Raw genomic sequence first — 20,863 nt, 5'->3', positions numbered from 1 at the left:
CACACACACACACACACACACACACACACACACACACACACACACACGTTTTATGTCCTTAACATTGGACAGCAGAGATAAATAGGAAGAAGTTTAGCTTAAGAGTATTTCGGCTACGTTCCCACATAGTAGTGTGATTTACCAGATTGACTGAGGAGGAACGTGTGAATAAATACAGAAAGTGGCTGATAAGCTCGACATAGCACCATCTCATCAATGAATTTCATGTTTGTTTTAAAATGGAAACGTGGTCGGCTCAGCATCAGCGGCAGCTGTTGAACGATTGCTAATTCACCATATTTTCCAAATAAGGCTGACATCATAGCGTTGTTTAAACATACACCAACTTCCATGTTAAGTTCATTCATTTAGAGAATTAAAATGAAATTATGCCTGAAAACACCAAAAAATATCCTTTTATGAGGAAACTAAGACAGTTAATGTTCAATATTTGATACGAGCAGAGAAACACTGAACTACACCTGAAGAGTTGTTTCTGCTCAAGTTAGTAGCAAAGAAAGGAAATGTGAGATTTGTGTGCCAAAAGGTGCCAGAACGGCATATTCATATTTTGTTTTACCACTTAAAATTAAGTAAGCCACATATTTTAATTTAGTTAATATATTTAATATTGTAAATCACCAACTTAAGCAGAGCTTAAAGTGTGTCAACAAACCAGCCGTGCACATCTTCGGCCACACGAGTAACTGTGTCTTACTATCCAGTGTGAAGTTAGACCCAAAGTTCCTCATCTTGTTTCAGACTCGTACGTGTTGCAACAAATATTGAATTTCACCAAAAGAAAGAAAACAGACTCGAGAGCATCGCTTGCAGAGAGAACAAACTGCAGGACATGTGAGCAGAGTTCAGAGAACTGGTCTGTGTGCAACATGCACGCGTGAAGAGAAACGTGATGAGATTCAGATCAAAAAGACGGACGATGTGCTTCAATCTGCTTTCAAATGTTACATTAAATCATTCAAACAGATTGTTTTAGTGACTAAGACAAAAGAAAGACATCACACTACTGAGCACCTTGAATTTAAAGCAGACATCCGTTCATTCAGTGCTGAGCAGCAGCAAGTACTGATTTCCTTATTGTAAAACCACCATTTTAACACCCTTCACATAAACATGACCAGTACCTTCTGCTCAAGGCGACTATAGTGGTCGTTAGTGTGCGTGCATGTGTGTGTGTGTGTGTGTGTGTGTGTGTGTGTCTCAGAGATCCCAGTACAGATGCCGGTCTTGGAGGCGGTTGGGTAGTGCAGACGTTTTGAAGCACCAGTGAGTGAGGAGAGTGCCTTTGTCCACACCGGGACATTTGCATAGTTTATATCATTTTTGAGGTAGTTTTCAACAATTACCTGAAACGTGAAAGAAAGATGATGATGAGTGTCTCTATGGTGTTTCAATTGGGTCACTTTCATAATTATCCCCCAGCACGCTTTTCAACACTTTAAATCTAAAACCCAAGAATTGACTTACCTTGTTCAATCACAACAGCAGCTTGTTTGGAGCACAGGTATCACACAGGTATCCTGTCTCTCTCACTCCCTACTAGTCTCTCTCTCTCTCTCCCTCTCATTCTTGCCCTCTTTCCACCTTCTGATTGCCCTTCCCCCTCTCCATCCTCCCCCCTTCCCCTCACCCACCAAACCCTATCTAGGTCGGTGGCCAGGGAGCTGGGAGGTCGTGTAGGTGCCATGCATGCCCTGAGTCCTCCACATGCTCCCACCACCACCACCACCTGAGCTGCTGGCCTGTGGTGGAGGGGGCAGCCGAGGGGAGTAGTGCACCGCGTAAGGACGAGAGGAGGAGGTTGACAGAGAGGAGGAGAGGGAAGCGGTAGCGGCAGCAGAGACAGAAGCAGAGGAGGAGATGGAGAGAGAGAGGGATGACTGAGCTCTCTGGTGGTGGAGAGAGGAGTGGGACAGACGGGAGGAGTGGAGGGAGTCGGATCGAGAGGACGGCGGGGCGTCAGAGTGCGTGGGTGCCGAGGAGGAGCTGCTGTGCAGGGGTGGAGGGGGGGGCAGGGTGAGCGTGGGCGGAGAGGGGCTGTGCAGGACTGACTGGGTGCGGCTGTGCTGGGCCTGGGAGACGGGGAGCGGTGAGGACGAGGACAGGCGCATGGAAGCTGGCTGGGGGGTGCTGTGCTGCTGGGTTTGGGAGGAGGTAGAGGAAGAGGAGAGACTGAGCAGAGAACCGAGGCCTCCAGAGGTGGGCAGTGCCACCCCAAACTGATGGGAGGACACTGTGGGAACCACGTGGTGAAATATACCTGTAAATCATACAGCAGAAATGGAGGGAAGGGGAGAGAGTGGAGACAGAGGGGGGGGGGGGGGAGAGAGAGAGAGCAGTGGCAGAGAGAGCGAGAGGGAGGGGGGGACAAAGAGAGAAGCAGGGACTGAGCCAGGTTGTGCAGAGCGCCAAGCGAGTCTCAGACAAGCACACAGAAAGCAAACAGAGTCAGTCCACCGTGACCGTCACTAAAACAAACCGGTTGGCCAATTTAGGATTGCACAGAACCGTTCTTATTATAGATAAAATGATTTCTGGGTGGATTTTTTTTGCTTACAAGTGAAATGACTCTGACATACAACTCCGACAGATACACCCACAGAAAATGACAATATAGTAATAGTTCATGTAAAACACGTCAGTAATTCATCGTCAATCAGTTTCCATTGGTTCAGATTTCTCCAGTTTCAACATTTTTGTGAAAAAACATTTTCCAAGGGTGTTTCCAACCGCAGCACTCCAACAGCACGTCCATGTCAAAGCGGGGCGGCACAGTCAGTCAGTGGAGCTGCACAACTAATCAAATTTCCGTACCGAACACAACTTTTTGGCTTCTCCCAATTGATCGACTCAGAACTCCGCTGCACATCAAATCGAGTGCTTGCTAGACTGACGGAGAGTAACAGTGCTCTGCTGATTCATTTTGGGTAAAGATATTTGGTACAGTTGTATTTTGCTTCTAGGAGATGAACTGTGAACACGAACCCGTCAAATTTTGAAGCAAAGATTTAAATATTAGCAGGAATGTAGCATAACGTGAAAGTGAAAGCAGTGCTTAGTTTATTTAAATGTGAATGTGCAATAAAATAAAAATCGTGATTATCATTTTGGCCATAATTGTGCAGCTTCACCAGTCAGTCAGTGAGTGAGTGAGGCAGACAGAGACAGCAGCAGTGGACATCCACTTACCTGTTTCTATTAGCAGACCCATTCCCTCAGGACTCACACTATTCTTTGTAAAGAGGACCCCCAGACTAAAACCATGACCTGGACACTGACAGCTCAACGACCCCCGAGGTAAAACTCTACATGATCCGTTTGTCACAATGATGCTCACCTCCAGCCGCTCCCCCTGCCAGCCCGGCACTGGAGAAGCTTCCCAGGGCGGAGTGTCCGTTGACGAGCCTCGGGGTCCCACTCACCGTGGATCCTCCGGTCTGGGCCCCGAACAAGGACTGCAAGACTGAAGTCCCTCCGAGTGGGAACTGCGACCCCAGGTACTGCCCCACAGAGGACCCTGTAGTTGAGGACACTGCTACAGGACTGCCCCCCACCTTCCCGCTGAGAATGCCCCCACCACTGCTGGCAGCAGCAGAGATGAAGAGGTTCTGACTGGCCAGGCTGCTGCTCGTCTTCATTTCCCAGTCGCGAGGGGCCTTCTGTTTCTGGAGGGCCTGCCGTTGGTCTGAACCACTGCCTCCCTGGGCGCCACCACCACCACCACCACCACCACCACCACCGACCCGGGGCCCTGCATCCTGACTGAGGAAAGGGTTGGGGTTCATGTAGCTGGACGACTCTCCGTCACTTCCTTTCCTCGCCTGCTGATGCTGTTGTTTGTGGTCAGAATCTGAGTCGGTGCCCCGGCACGACCCCCCCATGCCGAATGGAGAGCCCCCCTGTCTCGGGTCAGAGTTGGGTTGCTTGGGGTCGGAAATGGGCGAGAAGGTGGATTTCCACTTGCTGTTGGAGGACAAGGAGGATGAAGAGGAGCCATCACTGCCTGTGCTGTTACCACTGCTGCTACCAGACTTCCTGACTAGTGGAGGAAAGAAGAAAGACGGGTTGGCGTCAAGTAGAAGTACAAAATGAAGTTTTTAATAAAAGTGACATTTTCTTTTCTTACCTCTTTCACCATCCCCATGTCTAACAGGTCCATCTCTGCTCTCTAAGGATATAGTGGCAATTTTTCTTTCAATTCTAGAGAAAAAACAAAGAACATTCAAAACAAAATGAGATGGAGCCCCATAATATCTGCAACAGAGCTGAGGCAGTCAAAAAGGCAAGAGGTCACTAGCTTCAGATTAAAAATAAGTAGGCAGCTCAGCACGTACGTTGTTGTTACTCTTATCTTCCAGTATTATTATAATAATGACTACGTTACCGTGAACTGGAGCTGTCGGCAGGGTATCCTGAGTCCTCGTCGTCAGAGCTGGGGGCAGAGGAGTACCGGCCCGAGCCGTTGAGCTCCAGCGGTCGCTCTCTCTTCAAGATGGGAGGCTGGTCCAGGTCCGCCCCGATGGGGCTGCGGCTCGATTGTTCTGGGGAGGAGATGGCAGAGATCTCCAGAGGCTGGTTGATGTTGTTCACCTGTTGGAGGAAAAGAAGGACGGGCAAATGACAACGGGCAAATGACAATGAGCGAATCACAGGGCGACTGTGGCTAAGTGGAGAGCAGGGCCGTCCTTCAATCATTGGATCGGCGGTTCGATCCCCGGCCCTCTCTCTTCATGCCCTCGGTGACTCACCATGGAGTTGATGTTGAGTGGCGACCCAGAGGACGGGTTGTTGGACCTCCTCTTTGGGGATCCGCTGGCTACGACAGCGGCGGTGGAGCTGCGTTTCCGTCTCCCCCGCTTGCGTCCCTCTTGCGAGCCGAGGCCGTGAGAGGAGTGCGATGACGTCGTGTGTGTGGGGGGGGTGTGAGTGTGCTGCGTGCCGGGGGACTGATGGTGATGATGGTGGTGGTGGTTTCCATGGTTACTGTGGTATCCCTGCTTGTTGCCGGCGTGATGGTGGAGGCGTGATCCTCCGGCCACGCTGCTGCCTGACGAAGAGGAAGATGAGGAGGAAGAGGAGGAGGAAGAGAAGAAGATCCTCCTTCGCAGTTCACTGTCCTGGGGCTCCGTGTCGGACTCGCCTCCGTGGCGGTCCTGCCCGTCCTCTGGAAGGATCCTCGGGGGTCCATCTGCGTACTGAAGCACCCCTCCAGTGCTGGGTGGTGGGCTCTGGGTGGGACCTCCTCTGCCCATTGGTGCTGTCAGAGGAGTGTTGGGGTGCGGTGGAGGGGATGAAGAAGCACCATTATGGTCCTCAGGATGGGGACCTCCATTCATCAACCCTGAGCTGGATGAATATCCTAAACATAGACCAAGAAGGTAATGGATTGAGATGGACAGGAAGAGTAGACCACATAAATATAGAAGGCACTGATCAGATCTTGTTTTATAATAATAGTGAATATAATATGTGACCAAAGTTAATCCTTACCATTGGTCTGTCCTGCCTGAGACACAGGACTCGGAGTACTTCTCTGAAATTATGAATGCAGACCAGAGTTATTTATATTATTATTATTATTATTATTATTAGCAGTGAACAATTTGTCGTAAACTGAAACCAAATAAAAGGGATATTATCTGGTTAAGAATAATAAGAATGAACTTAAATTCATTTCAGTTTTAGAACAATAATATATTAAACCGAATGAAGGAAACATCACAAACTCTTGTGACATTCAACCACAGAAACTGAAAGCGTTGACATTCCCGTAGATGGCACAATGCTGCAATAGTTTCACATTACGGTCATTCCTACACAGTATTTTATATGTATACGTATCATATTTCTGAGACATTATACCCGCCCCCTCCCAAAAAAGAAACTAAAACTACTGTAAACATATAACTTAAAAAGTAAAACTAGCAAACCCACTCTGAAAACTAGCTAAAACTAATATAATCTTGATGCAGACACTTTATCACAATGTGAAATCCAAAGAAACTATCTAAAAACATCTGTGATTACCCAGGTGGAAGGACTAGAGTTTGATCCAACATAATTCTAACCTCTTCATCTTACTGCCAACACTTTATGACGGTACCTCCATCACAGCCCTGCACTGAAGGTACTCACCAGTCTCTCAACACGGCTGGGCAGCACCACGCTCGCTAGAGGGATGCTGATGGGTAGTTTACTGGGGTGGACCGTGCTCAGAGGAATACTTATTGGAAGGCTTGTAATGCTGTTGTCACCCTGAACAGATGGGCTCCTCTCCTTACCGGCCTATATGAGAGAACAAATGGACAATGACTTAACAGTGAGAGAGCTGCAAGGGAGGTAGAAAACTTGCACACATATCATCAATAGTGCAAGTGCACAGAGAGCGAGATAGACAAACATTTACCCTCTCGAAACCTTTATTCTGGACATCGGCTGCATTAGGAGAGGGGCAGTTCAGTTTGGCTCCAAGCGGGGAGTTAACACCTCCAAATTCCCTTAAAAAACAAACAAACAGAAACTGTCAAATGTAGCTTCAGCTAGTTAGCCGTCCATTGCCTCGGGGAGCAACGTGGGAGAGAAAAAAAACGGTTTTAGTATCAACCAACCTGTGTGTGGTCATCCCCGGGCCTCTCAAGTGAGCAGAGGCACTTGGGTCCTGGTTCAGGTGCCTCCGCAAGGCAATCTTGGCGGGGGAGAAGCGTGTGTAATCAGGAAGAGCGTAGGAGGAGTTTTGCTGCCTCTGCCGTGCATCGGGGATGGCGGGCACGATCTCGTGGTCTGGGGAGATGGGCAGGTAGCGAGAAAGAAGCTCCCCCTTGGTGTTGGCCCGGTCAAAACAGGGCGAGCTGGTGCCATTGATGGACAGATCCAGGCTGACGCCGTTGAGGGCCGGGGCCGAGGACAGGCCAAGCTTGGAGGAGTCCATGTCGGTGGAAGAGCGGGACTCCAGGCTCTTTCTGTACGGGGAGCCGTCACAGGGGCTGTAGGATTTGAGCTGAAGCAGCTCCTGCTGCCTTTGACTTTTCTCCAGCTCCACAATGCTGATCTACAAACACACACCAGGGGGAGACATTACGCTAAAAAACAGGCATCCTACAACGCCGCTGACATGTCTAGGAAAATGTTTGTGACAGCAATTCATCAACTCTTCCTGAAAGTAACATTATACACAGCAAGTACGGAGGAGTATACAAGAGGTGGAAGAAAGAGACACACAAGCTTCTGGTATTGAATCCAGTAAATTGAGGAGGCGGACTGTGTACCTGCAGCTCCAAACAGTGTCTCTGTTTCTCAGAGATTTGTCTGCGCAGCGCCTGCTTCTCCTTCAACAAACTCTCCAGACACAAAGAGCCCCAATCTAGCCTTAGCTCCTCACATCGAGACTTCAGCTGGAAAACACACAAACAAACACACTTGCTGTTATTCAATCGCTTGATGCTCAAGCAACGTGACATATAATTCGACATTGGCTTGACTACAGCTGAACTGGGAGTTGGGAGAGCAGCAGGAATGGGGACAGGTGTGAACCACTGGGGACGATGCTGTATTAACAGGTTGGAGGTTACAACAACATAGCAGCAAGCCCGGAGGTCTCACCAGCAGCAGGCTGTGGTCTCTCAGCAAGGCCATGTCTCTCTCAAGCTGCTTGGTCTGTTCTTTCAGCTGACGATTGTGGGCCGATATCTCCTTCTGGGCCTGCAGCAGGTCCTCCACAGTCAAGGCTTTCACTCCCAGCTGATCACCACACACACACACACACACACACACACACACAGAGCGCTATGCATCAGCTACAAATACACAACGCATAAACAAGAATTTAACATCAGTGAAAAACCTGACCTACAATGGTCGAAGTTCTCACCCTGTAGCAGAGACGTAGAAGTGAACACAGTAGGGTTTTAGCATGTATTCGTGCCAAACGGTCACAGTATATCAGGAATATTGTCTTTTTCGGAATAAGGGCAAAAACCGCAGTATTTTCAAAGTTTCAGCCAGAGAAGCTTTGGGTTAAGTTAATGCAAACTACAACAAAACACTGGCAGAAAACGTATGTTCTCCATCTTTCACATTCAAATGGACTGTTTGAACCATGTTCATCTCGAAATGGGGTATAAGCTGTTCAGGTTGTCCATCAAATAGCCATATTTAAGCACTAATATTAATACACATGCTGTGCTTTGGATGGATGTGTATCCTTAATATTATTAATTATCTCAAAATAAAATAACTTTATAAGGATGGATGAGAGTCAAAGATAACGATGGAAAACAATACAACAATGTTCCTCTGTCCGTGCAGCTGTGTAATGGAGAGAAATTAAGAAGCAGTTCCCACCTCGTCTAGTTTGGTCTGAAAGAGACCTTTGATCTTGTCTTTGTGAGACTGACAAACAGAGTGGAGCTGCTCCGCCTGCCCCGACAGATCACTGTGCTTTTGCTAGAGACAGAAAGGAAAGAAGATCATAGGTAAGAGTTTGGGCGAAATTGCAAAAACATGAAGAGTTGTGTTTTTGTTGGGAGGGAAATTGCCGCAGTAGCAAATCAATAATGTCTGCAACTGCATTACTCATTACCTTCTCCTGTTCTAAAAGCTGCTGCAGGTTGGATCGGTACAGAGGAGTCTTCATGTGGGTCATAAACTGGAGGTATTGAACTTTGATGTTATCTGTAAAAGAGGGTTGGGGAGACCGAGGGAGCAGGAGAGCAGAAACACAGGATATACATGTATTAGTTAGGTTGTTGGGGGAAATGGCTTCTACTACATCCGACGAAGCTTTGAGTCTCTCCTTCTGACCTCATTTGCAAATTCTGCTCCTCTCACTGTTGCATTAACTTTTCATAGGGATCAAAACGTCTGGTATAACACGTACGACTACTTTGAACATGACAGATAAAAAATGAATCCCAGTCTTCATCGACTCACCGAGCAGTTGCTGCAGAGCAGGAGGAGTCTGGCTCAGAAGCAGCTGACTGGAGGGATAGTGGACCTTGGGAGGTAGCTGGTAGAAGGGACTCGGAGGCGGTCGGTATGCATCTGTACACACAAGAAGAACATTCACTTTAAACTGAGATTTCTAGGCCACACAGTGTGGATGTAACATGAGGTGTGTGTGTGTGTGGCCTCTGACCCTGAGGGGGGGCTGCAGAAAGGGTCTTGGCATGCAGCAGATCCAATGCGCTCTGATTCTTCTTGTTTTTCTTCTCGGCAGCCGGGGCGGCTTTCTTGGGTCGACCGCGCTTCTTGTTGTTCAACTTGCGAGGTTTGGGCAGAAGTCGGGCTCTTCGGGGTTTGGCAGAGGCCTTGACCACCGTCACTAAGCTAGGACGCTCGTCCTCACCGCAGGAGTCCTGCTGTAACACACACATGCACAAACACACACACACACACACACGGACATATTCATAAAAAGAGCACAGACAGCTCGCCCTTAAGTTAAGTTAAGTTGATTAATGTTTAATAAACCAAGAAAGAAACATTTGAGGGACAAAATGGCACACATTGTAGAAAAAGGAAATGCACTTCAGGGGTCGAAAAAAGCCACGTACACGTGGACGCAATTCTGAGCTTTAAACGCACCGGTGCATGTAACTCAGTACAGAAACTCTGTTGCGCTGGGGCGGCCAACTCTCACTCATTGACAATGAAACTCAACGTAAAGGCTAAAATGTGTTCATATCTTACCTTGTTTTGTTCTTTAGGTTTGGTCGGCGTGGTGCTATTGCTTTTACTGTCCTTCGTATCCTTCTGCAGACGTCGCCGAGCTACCTCTTGCTCCTCCTGATATAAGAAGGAGCAGTTTAATTGTTTGATACAGAAAAACATAGCGAGTTCAGTGACTCGTGTCAACACACTGAGGAAGAAGAAAATCACTTACCCTGAGTTTAGGATTTTTGAGGGTAGCAAAATAGTTTTCAAGCTGAAAGAGGAATGAAGTAAATATGTTATTTTCATTATTATTTGAAAGTGGCAACATTCTACCTAAGTTGAAATAACCATGGTGTTTACATCAACATTGTCTGTAAAATGAATTCAGAAATAAAACATTGTGAAGATTTCTAAATCCCTGCACAGTCTGTACTGTTATGTCTCATTGCATCTAAACCAGTGATTCTCAACTGGTGGGTCGTGACCCAAAAGTGGGTCGCGGACCTGTTTCAGTGGGTCGCGGGCCTTTGCCTGACAAAAAATTAATTAAAAATGTGATTTTATTTTGAAGGGCACTTTTTATGCAGCGGAATTATTCCAGCATTTACGGCACTTGTTCAGCGGTGCAGGAAAAACACCGACCAATGCGTTGTGAATCACATCACGTGATGCAGCTCAGCCAATCAAATATGGGCATTCTGACAAGTTTCCTGACTTGAGTGAGCTGTAAACACACCGTGACACATGGGGGAGAGACGAGGATATAGAGAGCATAGCAGGACCATTGAGGTGTGAAAGTTAAATCATAGGACAATCTCCAAAAGAGAAGAATGGCCAGAGAGACCAGAGTCATTAGACTCTGACTGGACAGACTCATATAGGTAAATTCTTCCCACACTACTTTCTCTTTTTAGAAGATGAGAAAAATATAATGTTTTGGCTTTTTCACTTCACCCTGAATGAACTGAATTTAAAGCTGCAGGGCAATTCAGTGAAATGAATTTTTCTAAAATGAATTTTGTTACGTAGTTTATTTTTTAATCCAGCTGTTATTTTACTTGAAATGAGAAGAACATTTATTTATGTATTATTTATAATCCATCCAGTTCAATTTGAAAAATGAGAATAATAATTGTTAAAATATAATTGATGTGTACTTTCTTTATTTGATTTGGGTCGTGGTTTGTCATTAAGGGGTGATGGTGGGTCCTGCAGCCAGACCAGTTGAGAACCACTGATCTAAACAGACACGAGTTACTCATATTAAAGCAAACAAGACTTTCCGGTTCATATTTACACCCTGTGATGCGTTTTGAAAACATTATCAGTTGTGGACTGATAATGTTTTAGGATTATGATATTATAATGCAGACTACAGACAAGTCATTTACTTTGATGCAGATACAAAACCTACATGCATGAGGTCAGCTGGCTGCTGGTTGTAGAGAAGCTTTGGACCAGTCACTTGGCCACTTCTTTGAGGTTGATTTATTGTTACTCACCTACATTTGCTTAACCACCAAAAACCCATCCTCTACATTATACAGTACAAAGAATACATTGGGTCATGTACACCATCTACTGTGGCGCCATTCAAGCTAAACCAGCCCACTGTTGGGTACAATAATGCAAAACAATATATACATATCAAGAGCAAGGAGAGAGCAGCCACACTTATAGCACATAACACTTTTTAGGCAGCCTGCCAGCTCTCTCACTGGGGCTACCACTGCTAACAAGGGATCGCTTTAACCAGTTACCAGAGTGACGCACACATCAGTGTTATCTCATGCAGCCGTCTTACCCTCTGTGTTCTATCTTCAGATTACTTACTTCTGGGACTGTCTACTCATTAAGACAATACCAGCTGTTATTAAGGCGGTCGATCTCTGGAGTTTAGGTTACTCTTTGTCTCTAATGTATAGTGTGTTTGTTCCATTTCAGGAGTCATTTCCTGTTTTATTAGATTGTCATCGTCTCCTCTAATACACATTATAGTCTCTGCACTGCTCAAACATCTGCAGTACTTACTATGGTGCGGTCTATGGTATGCAGGTAGTAGGAAACTGGCTTTCCAGTCCAGGACACAGAGCCCCTGAGTGGAGAAAGCTCCACCACACGCATTATTGTGCCAATATCTGCAGGACAGAGAGGGAAAAACACGGCATGTCAGATGCATGTCAAAGGAAGATGAGACGTTTAAATGTGCTTTTCCACTAGTCGTGGTTACTCACCACTCAAGTTTCTACTGTTTATTCTAAAATTTAAAGGTGCAAAAGGTTTGGAAGATACAATTTTTCCACCTGTGGAAATAAAAAAAACCAAAACGAAACAAAATCGATAAACACTTTTTTCTTCAGATACATTCTAGAGGCTGTAGTGGACACGTACAGTAGTTATGGCAAACAACATAAGATGAAATACAATCACTTCCCCAACTTAGAGCCAGTAATCCATATAATCCATGATATATTCTAAATGAAGCGTAGTCATAAAAACGGCTGTTAGCATCTGCTACTAAAAGCCTTATTTGTCATCCTTTGATCAGCTGCCTCCTGAGGCCTTTTAAATGTTTCAATTTGTTGCAGCTCATCAACCATCATCTCCGCCATACAACTCATTCAGTGACATTTAAAATGAACACATAGCTCACTGTGGAGATTAAACGATCAACGGAATGAGACTCACGTATTTCTATCTCATTGTCACCAAAGCTATTTTACGGTTTGCTGACAAATACTAACCTTCCTTCATGTTAGCAAAGCGCTCCTTCAGCTGGTGATCTACCTCTGGACCAAAGGCAAAGTTATTCACAAAAATAATACTGCAAGACAGACGGAGAGAGAAACATTTTAGATCTACAGTTGGAAGCAAATACAACATATTCATTTTGGCAAAGTTCTGCAGACACATTTGTTAAAGAGTTGCTAGCTGTCCTCTAAACCTATCACATAGGAGCCATGCATGTGATTTATTATCCTGGATACCATGTCATCATTAGGTACATACATTTCATAATGGTAGCTTTTATTACAGGACTGAACCTTTCTTTACAACGCTTTCTATTTTCCTCGTGTCTCACTGTATACATTCAGCTTATAAATGGACTTGTTGGTGGAAAGTGGAATGGACATTGCTTCTTTCAGAGAGTTACGGTGATCCGGCTTGGTATAACACCTTGTGTTGGCGATCCTTTCCTTCCATTCTTCAGACAGAAAGTCACCTCTCTCCAGCTGAAAGACACAAAGCAGAGTAAGGGGTAGGGAATACCGCGGCTCTGCATATCAATATTTAGGTTTTTTTTAAAATAAGTATTATAATAACTTACTGAGTACTCCCCGTGTTTCTTCCCGTACCATTTCATCCACTTTTTAAACTCTTTATCCATGCTCTGAGAGAGAGAATGTGAAGATTAATATCCAAACAAAATGCCGCTGTGGTGTGTTGCAACAGGGTAATGATGAGCCAATGAAATGTGAACCAGAGAAATCCACTTTGACAATTGATTGGACACAAAAGACGCCACACAGCGGAAAAACTTCCGACTTCTCGGTTTATCTGCCAGCGGTGATTTGCACTGCGCCAACTCTGCGTCATTCCACTACAATGACCGAGGAAGCTGAGATTTGTGTTTTTTGACACAGCGCTGTGGTCTCGCTTTTCTCTGCTCTCTTTGTGGAATACCCCTCCGGTCCTGCGAGATATTTATGTGGTTACCTCTGCATAGGTAGCTGGAGTGTCTGCTTTCTCTACACCGTAGTAGTGTCTACAGTTGGTTGCTGCTGCAACCTGCAGCACTACCTGCCCCACTCCTGCAAATTAGAAAACAAGAGGATTAAGTCCTACACCACACAGACAAAAGACATTAAGGCCGTAGAGCCACCTTGTTTATGACTTTAAGGGCAACAAAAGTTACAGAAAAACTATTAATTTCTCTGTAGAGTCCTTAATTTTGCTAGAACATTATGATAACGGTGGCAAAAACAAGGACATGGAGGTAAATTGGTGGCAAGAATTTGTCCCAAGCGATTACATTGCAGCCCGATTATTGGCAGCGTTCTCGCTAAATACTCGACCAATTTTAAAAATGTGTCACTTAGACACGAAAACACTGGAAAGTCGGGTTCAGGTTAAAAAAAAAAAACAAAGTTAACCTTGAACAACAATGTTGATAACCATTCTTTCTTTCACCCACACGCATCCTGACCGCCTCCTACAACTCTAAACAACTTCACTGTTCTTTAAGAATAAAAGAAATATCAATATTATTATTTGTTTATCAAAAACTGTTCCCACTACATGATAAGGAAACTATCAAACATATTATAAAAGGTCTGGGGATTCACTCCTATGTCCCAAAACAGCAGCGGACTAACCACTGCCGAGGTCAACGAAGGTGTCGTCTTCCATCATTTCCATCTCGCCGATGATCTGAGCAACGAGGTCGAAAGAGGTCTCTCCGTACACCTCGGGGGAGAAGGGCTCGTAGTTGTTCAGCTTCTCCGGGTCGGTCACCGAGTGGTTGTACACCTGCTGTAGGACGTGTCTCAGCAGCCCGTTAGAAGGTCGCTTGTTCAGCTTCATGGGCTGGGAGGTGCCTTTCCACTAGAGAGTTGGATTATATATTTATTCACACAAAAACTCTCAAAGTCTGCAGATGTTATCCAGCGCTGCTTGCCTTTCAAAGAGAAGGACAAAACAACACAATAATTATGTTGTTGTATGATATGTTTTCTGGAAAACTAATAAGAATATCTGAATGAAATCCATTCACAATCATAATTTCTGACACAACTGTGGACTGTACAGCAACAGCACTTATGAAACTTGGTCAATAACTACATTATCATTAATAAATCATTCACTGTAAATATATATATTGTGGCATTGATTCAGGAACCCTGTGATAGACTCACAGGACACTGATGTTCACTTTCAGTGATTAATGTTTCCACGTTCACTTCACCTACAAGCACTAAACACCCTCCACACACACACAGACTCACCAGCTGGTGAAAGCTGTCGATGGCCCTGTTGTACTTGTCACAAAGTCTCTGCATGCTCTCGAAGCTGTGAGAACAACAAGACACACAATGAAAACAATCATTTAGTACAAGATGAAACCCAACCTCCCAGCCCAACACCACCTGTGTTAATGGTGACAGATATTTACTGTGACTGACACTTTAAGATTAGTTTCTTTTTTTCAGAGAAAACCAACCTCAGGCAACTTAGAAAACAAATACAAACGGATGTAGACACTCGACTCACCTCTTGGTGTCGTAGTCAATGAGTACGTAGTTTTCCATTGCCAGTTTGAGGTCTGGGATCTCCTCACACACCCACCTAGAGAACGCACACACAGGAAGTCGTCACTAGGTCGCACACGCGTCACTTTTAGTCACTTGTGGGAGTTCAGAGTCAGAGTAGATGTCACTTACCGAATGGTCTCGATGATTTCATGAGCAGCATCATGGTTTTTATCCTGAAAACAGAAAGAGGTTACAAAATATCAAATACCTCTCAATGTGATCCATTACATTCAACAGCACCACAAACTACAGCTTCCAAAATGACCATAAATTTTAATCATCACCTCTCAAAAACCACAACAAAAACTCTTAACAAAAACCCAACATTATAGCCTTACTGCAGGACTGTGTTACTGCATTGGTTTAAGCTCGGTGCACCTAATTAAACTGGCAACTGAGTTTAGAAAGCCCCAAAAATATAGAAAATTCCATATAATATGAATATAAAGTATACATTTATTAAAAACACAGGCACACTCACTGAAAGTCACTGACATAACTAAATTACAGCTCCATGTTAACACATTGCAATGAACACTACTACGACTGATTCATCCTCTCGTGGCAGTAACATCTCACAGACACAATGGTGAGCACAAACGTCACCGAATACTGTTTAGGCTATTCAGGAAATCAACGATTACAACACATGCTCTCTGAAATGTTTGTGTGACGATGTTAGTCCCCATAGTAGACATTTCATTGTGGTGAGACCAGTATACACAGAATAAAATGACCCGTTTAGACCTCTAGGATAGTCACAGGTCACAATGTGGTGCTGCAACAACTTATGAGACATAATGTCATCATATACACTTCCATCATAACGTTCTTAGCCCTTATACACTTTCAACATCTGATTAAGTGTCCACCATAACACTGTTTATTACGGATTTAAGACCAGAAAACCTTGACACACAGAGCTGAGCATCTCAAATTAATTTTCATGTTCTAAGCTTCCAGATGATGCATTTGACTTTGATGGGGCATATACTGTTGACAAGCTATCTCCCCTTAAAACAGACACATATTGGTTTATGATAGGAGGGGGGAGTGGAAGAGGTTATCTGAAGTTAAACCTGCCTCCTAGTTTTAACTTTAGGTCTCATTTCATTTGGAAACTTTCAAGAAACTGGTTTAGTTCATTCAAAAACGCATCTCCATCAGACTATTCCAAACCATGTCTGAGATTTAAGTTAATCTGATACAAAAAAGGCACTTGAGTCTAGAACAAAGCTTCATAAAATAAGATAAGATTGTAATGATATTGACCCCATGCAGGGAGTCTATAGTTAGCCATCTTAGCTGGAGTGTGCTCAGCAGCTCTGTGGGAGTAACGGGACTCAAGTTACACCCAGAACGCAGCCAGCCTGAGCCTGTTGCCTGAGCTGACCCACTGACCCACTTTCTGTCTCCGACTCCAGCGCACTGCCAAGAAGAGCCTCTGGTGGAGGGAACGAAAAGAAGGGGAGCGTGAGAGAGGGGGGAGAAAATCAGAGGGTAAAAAGGAAAGAAAGTGAAAAGAGCTAGAAAGTGGGGAAAGTGAGGGAGGGGGCAGAGCGAGGGAGGGGGCAGAGCGAGAGAGAGAGAGAGCGAGCGAGAGGTGGGAAAGCCTGGTGTTTGTCAGCTGTTTGAGGCCTGGCACAGCAACCACAGCTCACAGCCTGGAGCTCCTGGCTTCCCGCTCAATACTGCCCGCCACTATGAAACAAACATCCGCCAAAGCTCAAACATGCACGCGCACGCACTCAAATATGCATGGCAACACAGGAGATCTACTGCTATTTCTGTCAGGCACAGCGTTTCGGCTGCATTGTCAAGCTAAGCGCTAGCTGTGTTGCTCATAAAGCAGCACGACCTACAAATCTTCTTCGGCAGATTCAACACACTGTGTTCCACTTAAATATATGGAAGGTGTACACGGTGTGTGAGGATATGAAAGACTCTGTGAGTGAACGGGGGGGGGGGGGGGGTCACCTGCTCACACAAAGACGGCACACAGCAACACTAGCAAAGGGCTGCTGCTAAAAATAAACACTGTCTGAAAGCGAGACAAAAAAAAAAGAGCAGGAGACCCTCCTCTCTCCCCCACCGCTGTGGGTATACTGACGCATGTACGACTCCTCCTTTCCTCACCACCTCTTCAGTCAATCTCTCCTTACACCCGTGTGACCCATGGTGGGTGTCGGGGTTTTACACTACGCGCTGCTCCACTACGTGTACCTCAAGAAGCCTACGAGAACAAATGACTAAGGCAGGCGTGCCGCTTACACCCTTGTACTACTCTCACTCGCCACGGAATACTAATTCTCTCAAACTAAAACAAGATACCTGTGCTGGCTTTCTGTCTTTTAAACAGAGAGGAATTGTGAAAACCACGTGTGTACACTAGCGGGTGACTACCAGCATACTGCTATCCAGAGAAGCTGTCTCGACAAGTAATTGAAAGTAATTGCAGCCTTGTAAATAATAGGTGTTCACAGGTGAGAACCAAACCAAAAGATGTTCAGCGGTACATCTTTTAAATGCTTTGTGGGCCCGGTTCGCACCCACACCCAGAACCAGATGGACAAAGTGCTGCACGCCACCAGCAGTGCTCTTCAGATGGAAGCATTTACAGATGCACAGATGTGGGGATTTAGTGAGAGATGGGGAGAGAGAGACAGGGAGGAACACAGAGGGAATTAAAGTATTTTTATGGGCTTCATTCTAGGGGGATGGATTAGAGTAAAAGCACGCCTGATATTGCATCACCATGTACAACGGCCATGTTGTGTGTATCACAACACACACAGCACTGTCTTCATGCTTTGTGGGTGAGATCAGCGATCGCAATGCTCTGTGGGAGTTTAGAATGAATCTAGATGCAGTGGGCTCTGTTGTTACCAGCAAGCGGTTTAATTAAACGTGACTGGGGGAAAAAAAAAACACACCGACATGTGTTTTTGTATTCTATTAATAAAGCATTGCTGAAGAGAAGCAGTCTCTGCTATCCTCCTCCCTGTAGAGTTGACCATATGGACATGAGAGGAAGTCGTTCCCCTTTGAAAACAGGAGGAGTGCACCACCACATGAATAGGCTCCATATTGCAGAGCTCCTCCACATGCAGGACTATCAGCTGTTTCTAATTCAATGCAGGACAGCTAGTCCCAGTATAAATAGATATCAACAGTATACATTCCTGACATGTTTGCTCTCGTGTTTACCCGTACACACCATAATATAAGGAAATGGGTGAGGCAATGAATCCACTAGGGAGGAACTGTTGGTGTTATCAGATTATGGCCTGGTGTAAAAGGGAGAGTCCACTCTGGCAGCCAAAGCAGAGAGGAGCGGCCGATTACATCAGCAAGTAACTCTGACTCAGGCACTCGAAACCCATTCACTACATATTTTTTGATTAACAAACAAACCGATAGCTGGAACTGAAATAACCAGAGTGCCAGGCTAGGTGCAGCGTGGGCGGAAGTACAGAAAGACCCCCCACACACACATTCTAAGAAATGCAGCACCATAAAGGAGAAACAACTTAAAGCTAACTATACACCTCTGAAACGACCACATAACTTGCAAAAACTTCCTCTTCCGTTTGTCTTCAATGAGTCAACTGCAACCAGCCACTGACGTGCAGACAGTATGATAAGTGGAAACACAACTACAGTACATGTAAGAGAAAAACAAGTCTCAGGCTACATGCATGTGAAAAACTCAAACGACCAAACAACCAGCTGGACTCAATCATAGAAATGCCATACGACACATGTCATGTGCCGGCAGAGTTCACACAAACGCATCTTGGAAATAATCTCACTTTGTTAACGTTAATTATTATTTTTTGTAACAAATGGCAACATTAGATCTAAGCAGAGACACACGTGTATGACCTACGAACGCATGTGTGTCAGTAAAAACATGACAGGTTATAACCGAAAAAACTAAAGTTAGTGTGAGACTGACATCGTGCAGGATGTGAAGAGTGGTCAGTTTAAGTCACTCCTATTTCAAAACATCGTATTACTGGGTGTCAATGTTATTGCTTGGTTGTACACTACATAGTTACGTTATTCGGTACTCTGATCACATGAATTGTGGTCTGTGTGGTTATACAAGCTAAATGTCACGATGTCTGTCAACGTCCCGACCAGTATGACCTGATCACCCGGACGAGCGTGTGCCATTGCTCCTTCAGCTAGCCAATGCTAGCAAGAGAGCTAACGTTAGCTAACAAAAGACAAAAAACAAGAGACAAAATCTACATCCGTGACGGGTGAATTTTAAGGTTTTAACACTTACGTATACCGGTAACGGCCACGGATAGCCAGCGGGTTCTGCTCCGACCGGAGATTTGAGCTTCAGCTCCAGCTTTTCTCCCATTCTCCGCTTCACGGTGGTAGCTAGCTAGCTAGCTAGTTGCTGCTCTCTGTTAGCCAGCTGGTCAGGTTAGCGAGCAAGCTACAACGTGAACATTTTGGTAAAGAAAGAAATACGTGGAAACGCGTAAAATTAAAAAAAAACGTAGACGCTCGCGCGGTAAATACCCACACGATACGGTCACGTGCGCGAATGTAATCTGACTAAGTTTCGTTTTTTGAATAAAAATGCGTGGTTTATGTCCACTGGCAATAACACATCGTCTGTGCTGCCGCCATCTTGCCCCGGCATGAATAAATATGGCAGGGGGCCACTGGGAGCAGAGAGGACACAGACGTCACCGAGGGACCGTGATATCCAGCGCGTGGGGCAGCAACACACAGCAGCACGAGCGAGCACACCGTCGCCACGGTGCGTGACAGCATAGTTCACGTCACGACTTTTTCCAGCTCAATACAGAAGAAATTATGAAGAGCTGGACAATATAACTTAATATTTATAAGTTCCATGATGAAATGGCTTGTTTTCCTAAACAAAGCAAATACTTTGTTTAATCAAAGCAAATACTTAGACTAACTTGGCTTAAGTAAATATTAGATTTAGGTGAACCCGCATGAACTTTTTATAACTAATTTAGGGATACAATTGTTCATCATGAGACAAGCTTTTTAACGATACATTAAAATAAAATAAGATACTCCTTTATTAGTCCTGCAGTGGGGAAAATTACAGGATCCGCATAGTAAATCAAAACAGTATTACAAATAAGTAATAAAACAGTAAAGAATATTATTATAAGAATCTCTCTCTCTCTCTCTCTCTCTCTCTCTCTCACTCTCTCTCACTCACTCTCACACACACACCTGGGTCCTAGAACTAGCAGGTCTACATGAAATGCACATGCTTATTGATGTATTATATGTGAGATACAGCTCCATGTATCAGTTAACTTGTACTCCCGCTGCTCCAGTTTCAGATATTAATTAGGACTTTAATGAAATTCTTTAAATACTAAAAAACTTGAACTTGCTTTTAGAGAAATACAGATTTATAATAAATACTGAACTCAGATCGAAGCACTTCTTAAAACTAGAAAATGCATTGGCTTTAGAAAATGCGTGCGAATGCTGACGGCGGAAATAAATTGTGTGTTGCTGAAAAGTAAAACTGGAAGCTGAACTGCATCGCCTGAAGAAGCTGAGAGCTGAGATGCGAAAAGCTGGAAGGTATACTGAAATAATGCCAAAGCTGGAAGTTCAAACTGATTGCCGTTAAAATGCTGAAAGAAGAATCGTTTCTATTAATGTCAGACAGATTTACTGCATTAATAAACAGAATGCATTGCCCCGAAGAGCTGAAACGTATTGCATGAAAAGAATACTTTCTATCATCAGCAGTGGTGGAAGAAGTACACATCCTTTACTTAAGTTAATGTACAAATACATCATTTAGTACAAGTAAAGGTACACAAAATCCTACTTGATTACATGTGCCATCAGCTTCATGT

At 44.8% G+C, this 20,863-nt stretch overlaps 1 protein-coding gene across 3 annotated transcripts; it reads right to left on the bottom strand.

The window, feature by feature from the left end:
- Positions 1-6: 6 nt before the first annotated feature.
- On the bottom strand, positions 7-19,739 carry dot1l (DOT1-like histone H3K79 methyltransferase). 3 transcript variants are annotated; one of them, XM_031864040.1, is made up of 29 exons: positions 19,279-19,738; positions 15,114-15,157; positions 14,944-15,018; positions 14,679-14,742; positions 14,049-14,277; positions 13,390-13,484; positions 13,001-13,063; positions 12,850-12,905; positions 12,417-12,496; positions 11,907-11,975; positions 11,704-11,810; positions 9,902-9,943; positions 9,709-9,804; positions 9,155-9,377; positions 8,950-9,060; positions 8,600-8,691; positions 8,362-8,463; positions 7,621-7,758; positions 7,287-7,412; positions 6,630-7,069; positions 6,428-6,518; positions 6,157-6,306; positions 5,512-5,554; positions 4,770-5,380; positions 4,406-4,611; positions 4,148-4,221; positions 3,359-4,060; positions 1,489-2,281; positions 7-1,367 (listed from the first exon to the last, which is right to left on the bottom strand). In XM_031864040.1, the coding sequence occupies exons 1-28, from the start codon at positions 19,357-19,359 to the stop codon at positions 1,662-1,664; spliced, it is 4,830 nt and encodes a 1,609-aa protein (XP_031719900.1). In that variant the 5' UTR covers positions 19,360-19,738; the 3' UTR covers positions 7-1,367; positions 1,489-1,661. The 3 variants fall into 3 exon arrangements, with proteins under 3 accessions (XP_031719900.1, XP_031719899.1, XP_031719901.1); XM_031864039.1 differs by having other exon boundaries at positions 12,417-12,461; positions 12,850-13,063; positions 19,279-19,739; XM_031864041.1 differs by lacking the exon at positions 1,489-2,281 and having other exon boundaries at positions 12,417-12,461; positions 12,850-13,063; positions 19,279-19,734.
- Positions 19,740-20,863: the final 1,124 nt, after the last annotated feature.

The sequence above is a fragment of the Anarrhichthys ocellatus genome, unplaced genomic scaffold (assembly GCF_004355925.1).
Source record: "Anarrhichthys ocellatus isolate YVR2014 unplaced genomic scaffold, GSC_Weel_1.0 scaffold30, whole genome shotgun sequence".
In the NCBI taxonomy this organism is placed as follows: Eukaryota; Metazoa; Chordata; class Actinopteri; order Perciformes; family Anarhichadidae; genus Anarrhichthys; species Anarrhichthys ocellatus.
This window is presented reverse-complemented; position numbering and strand designations above follow the sequence as displayed.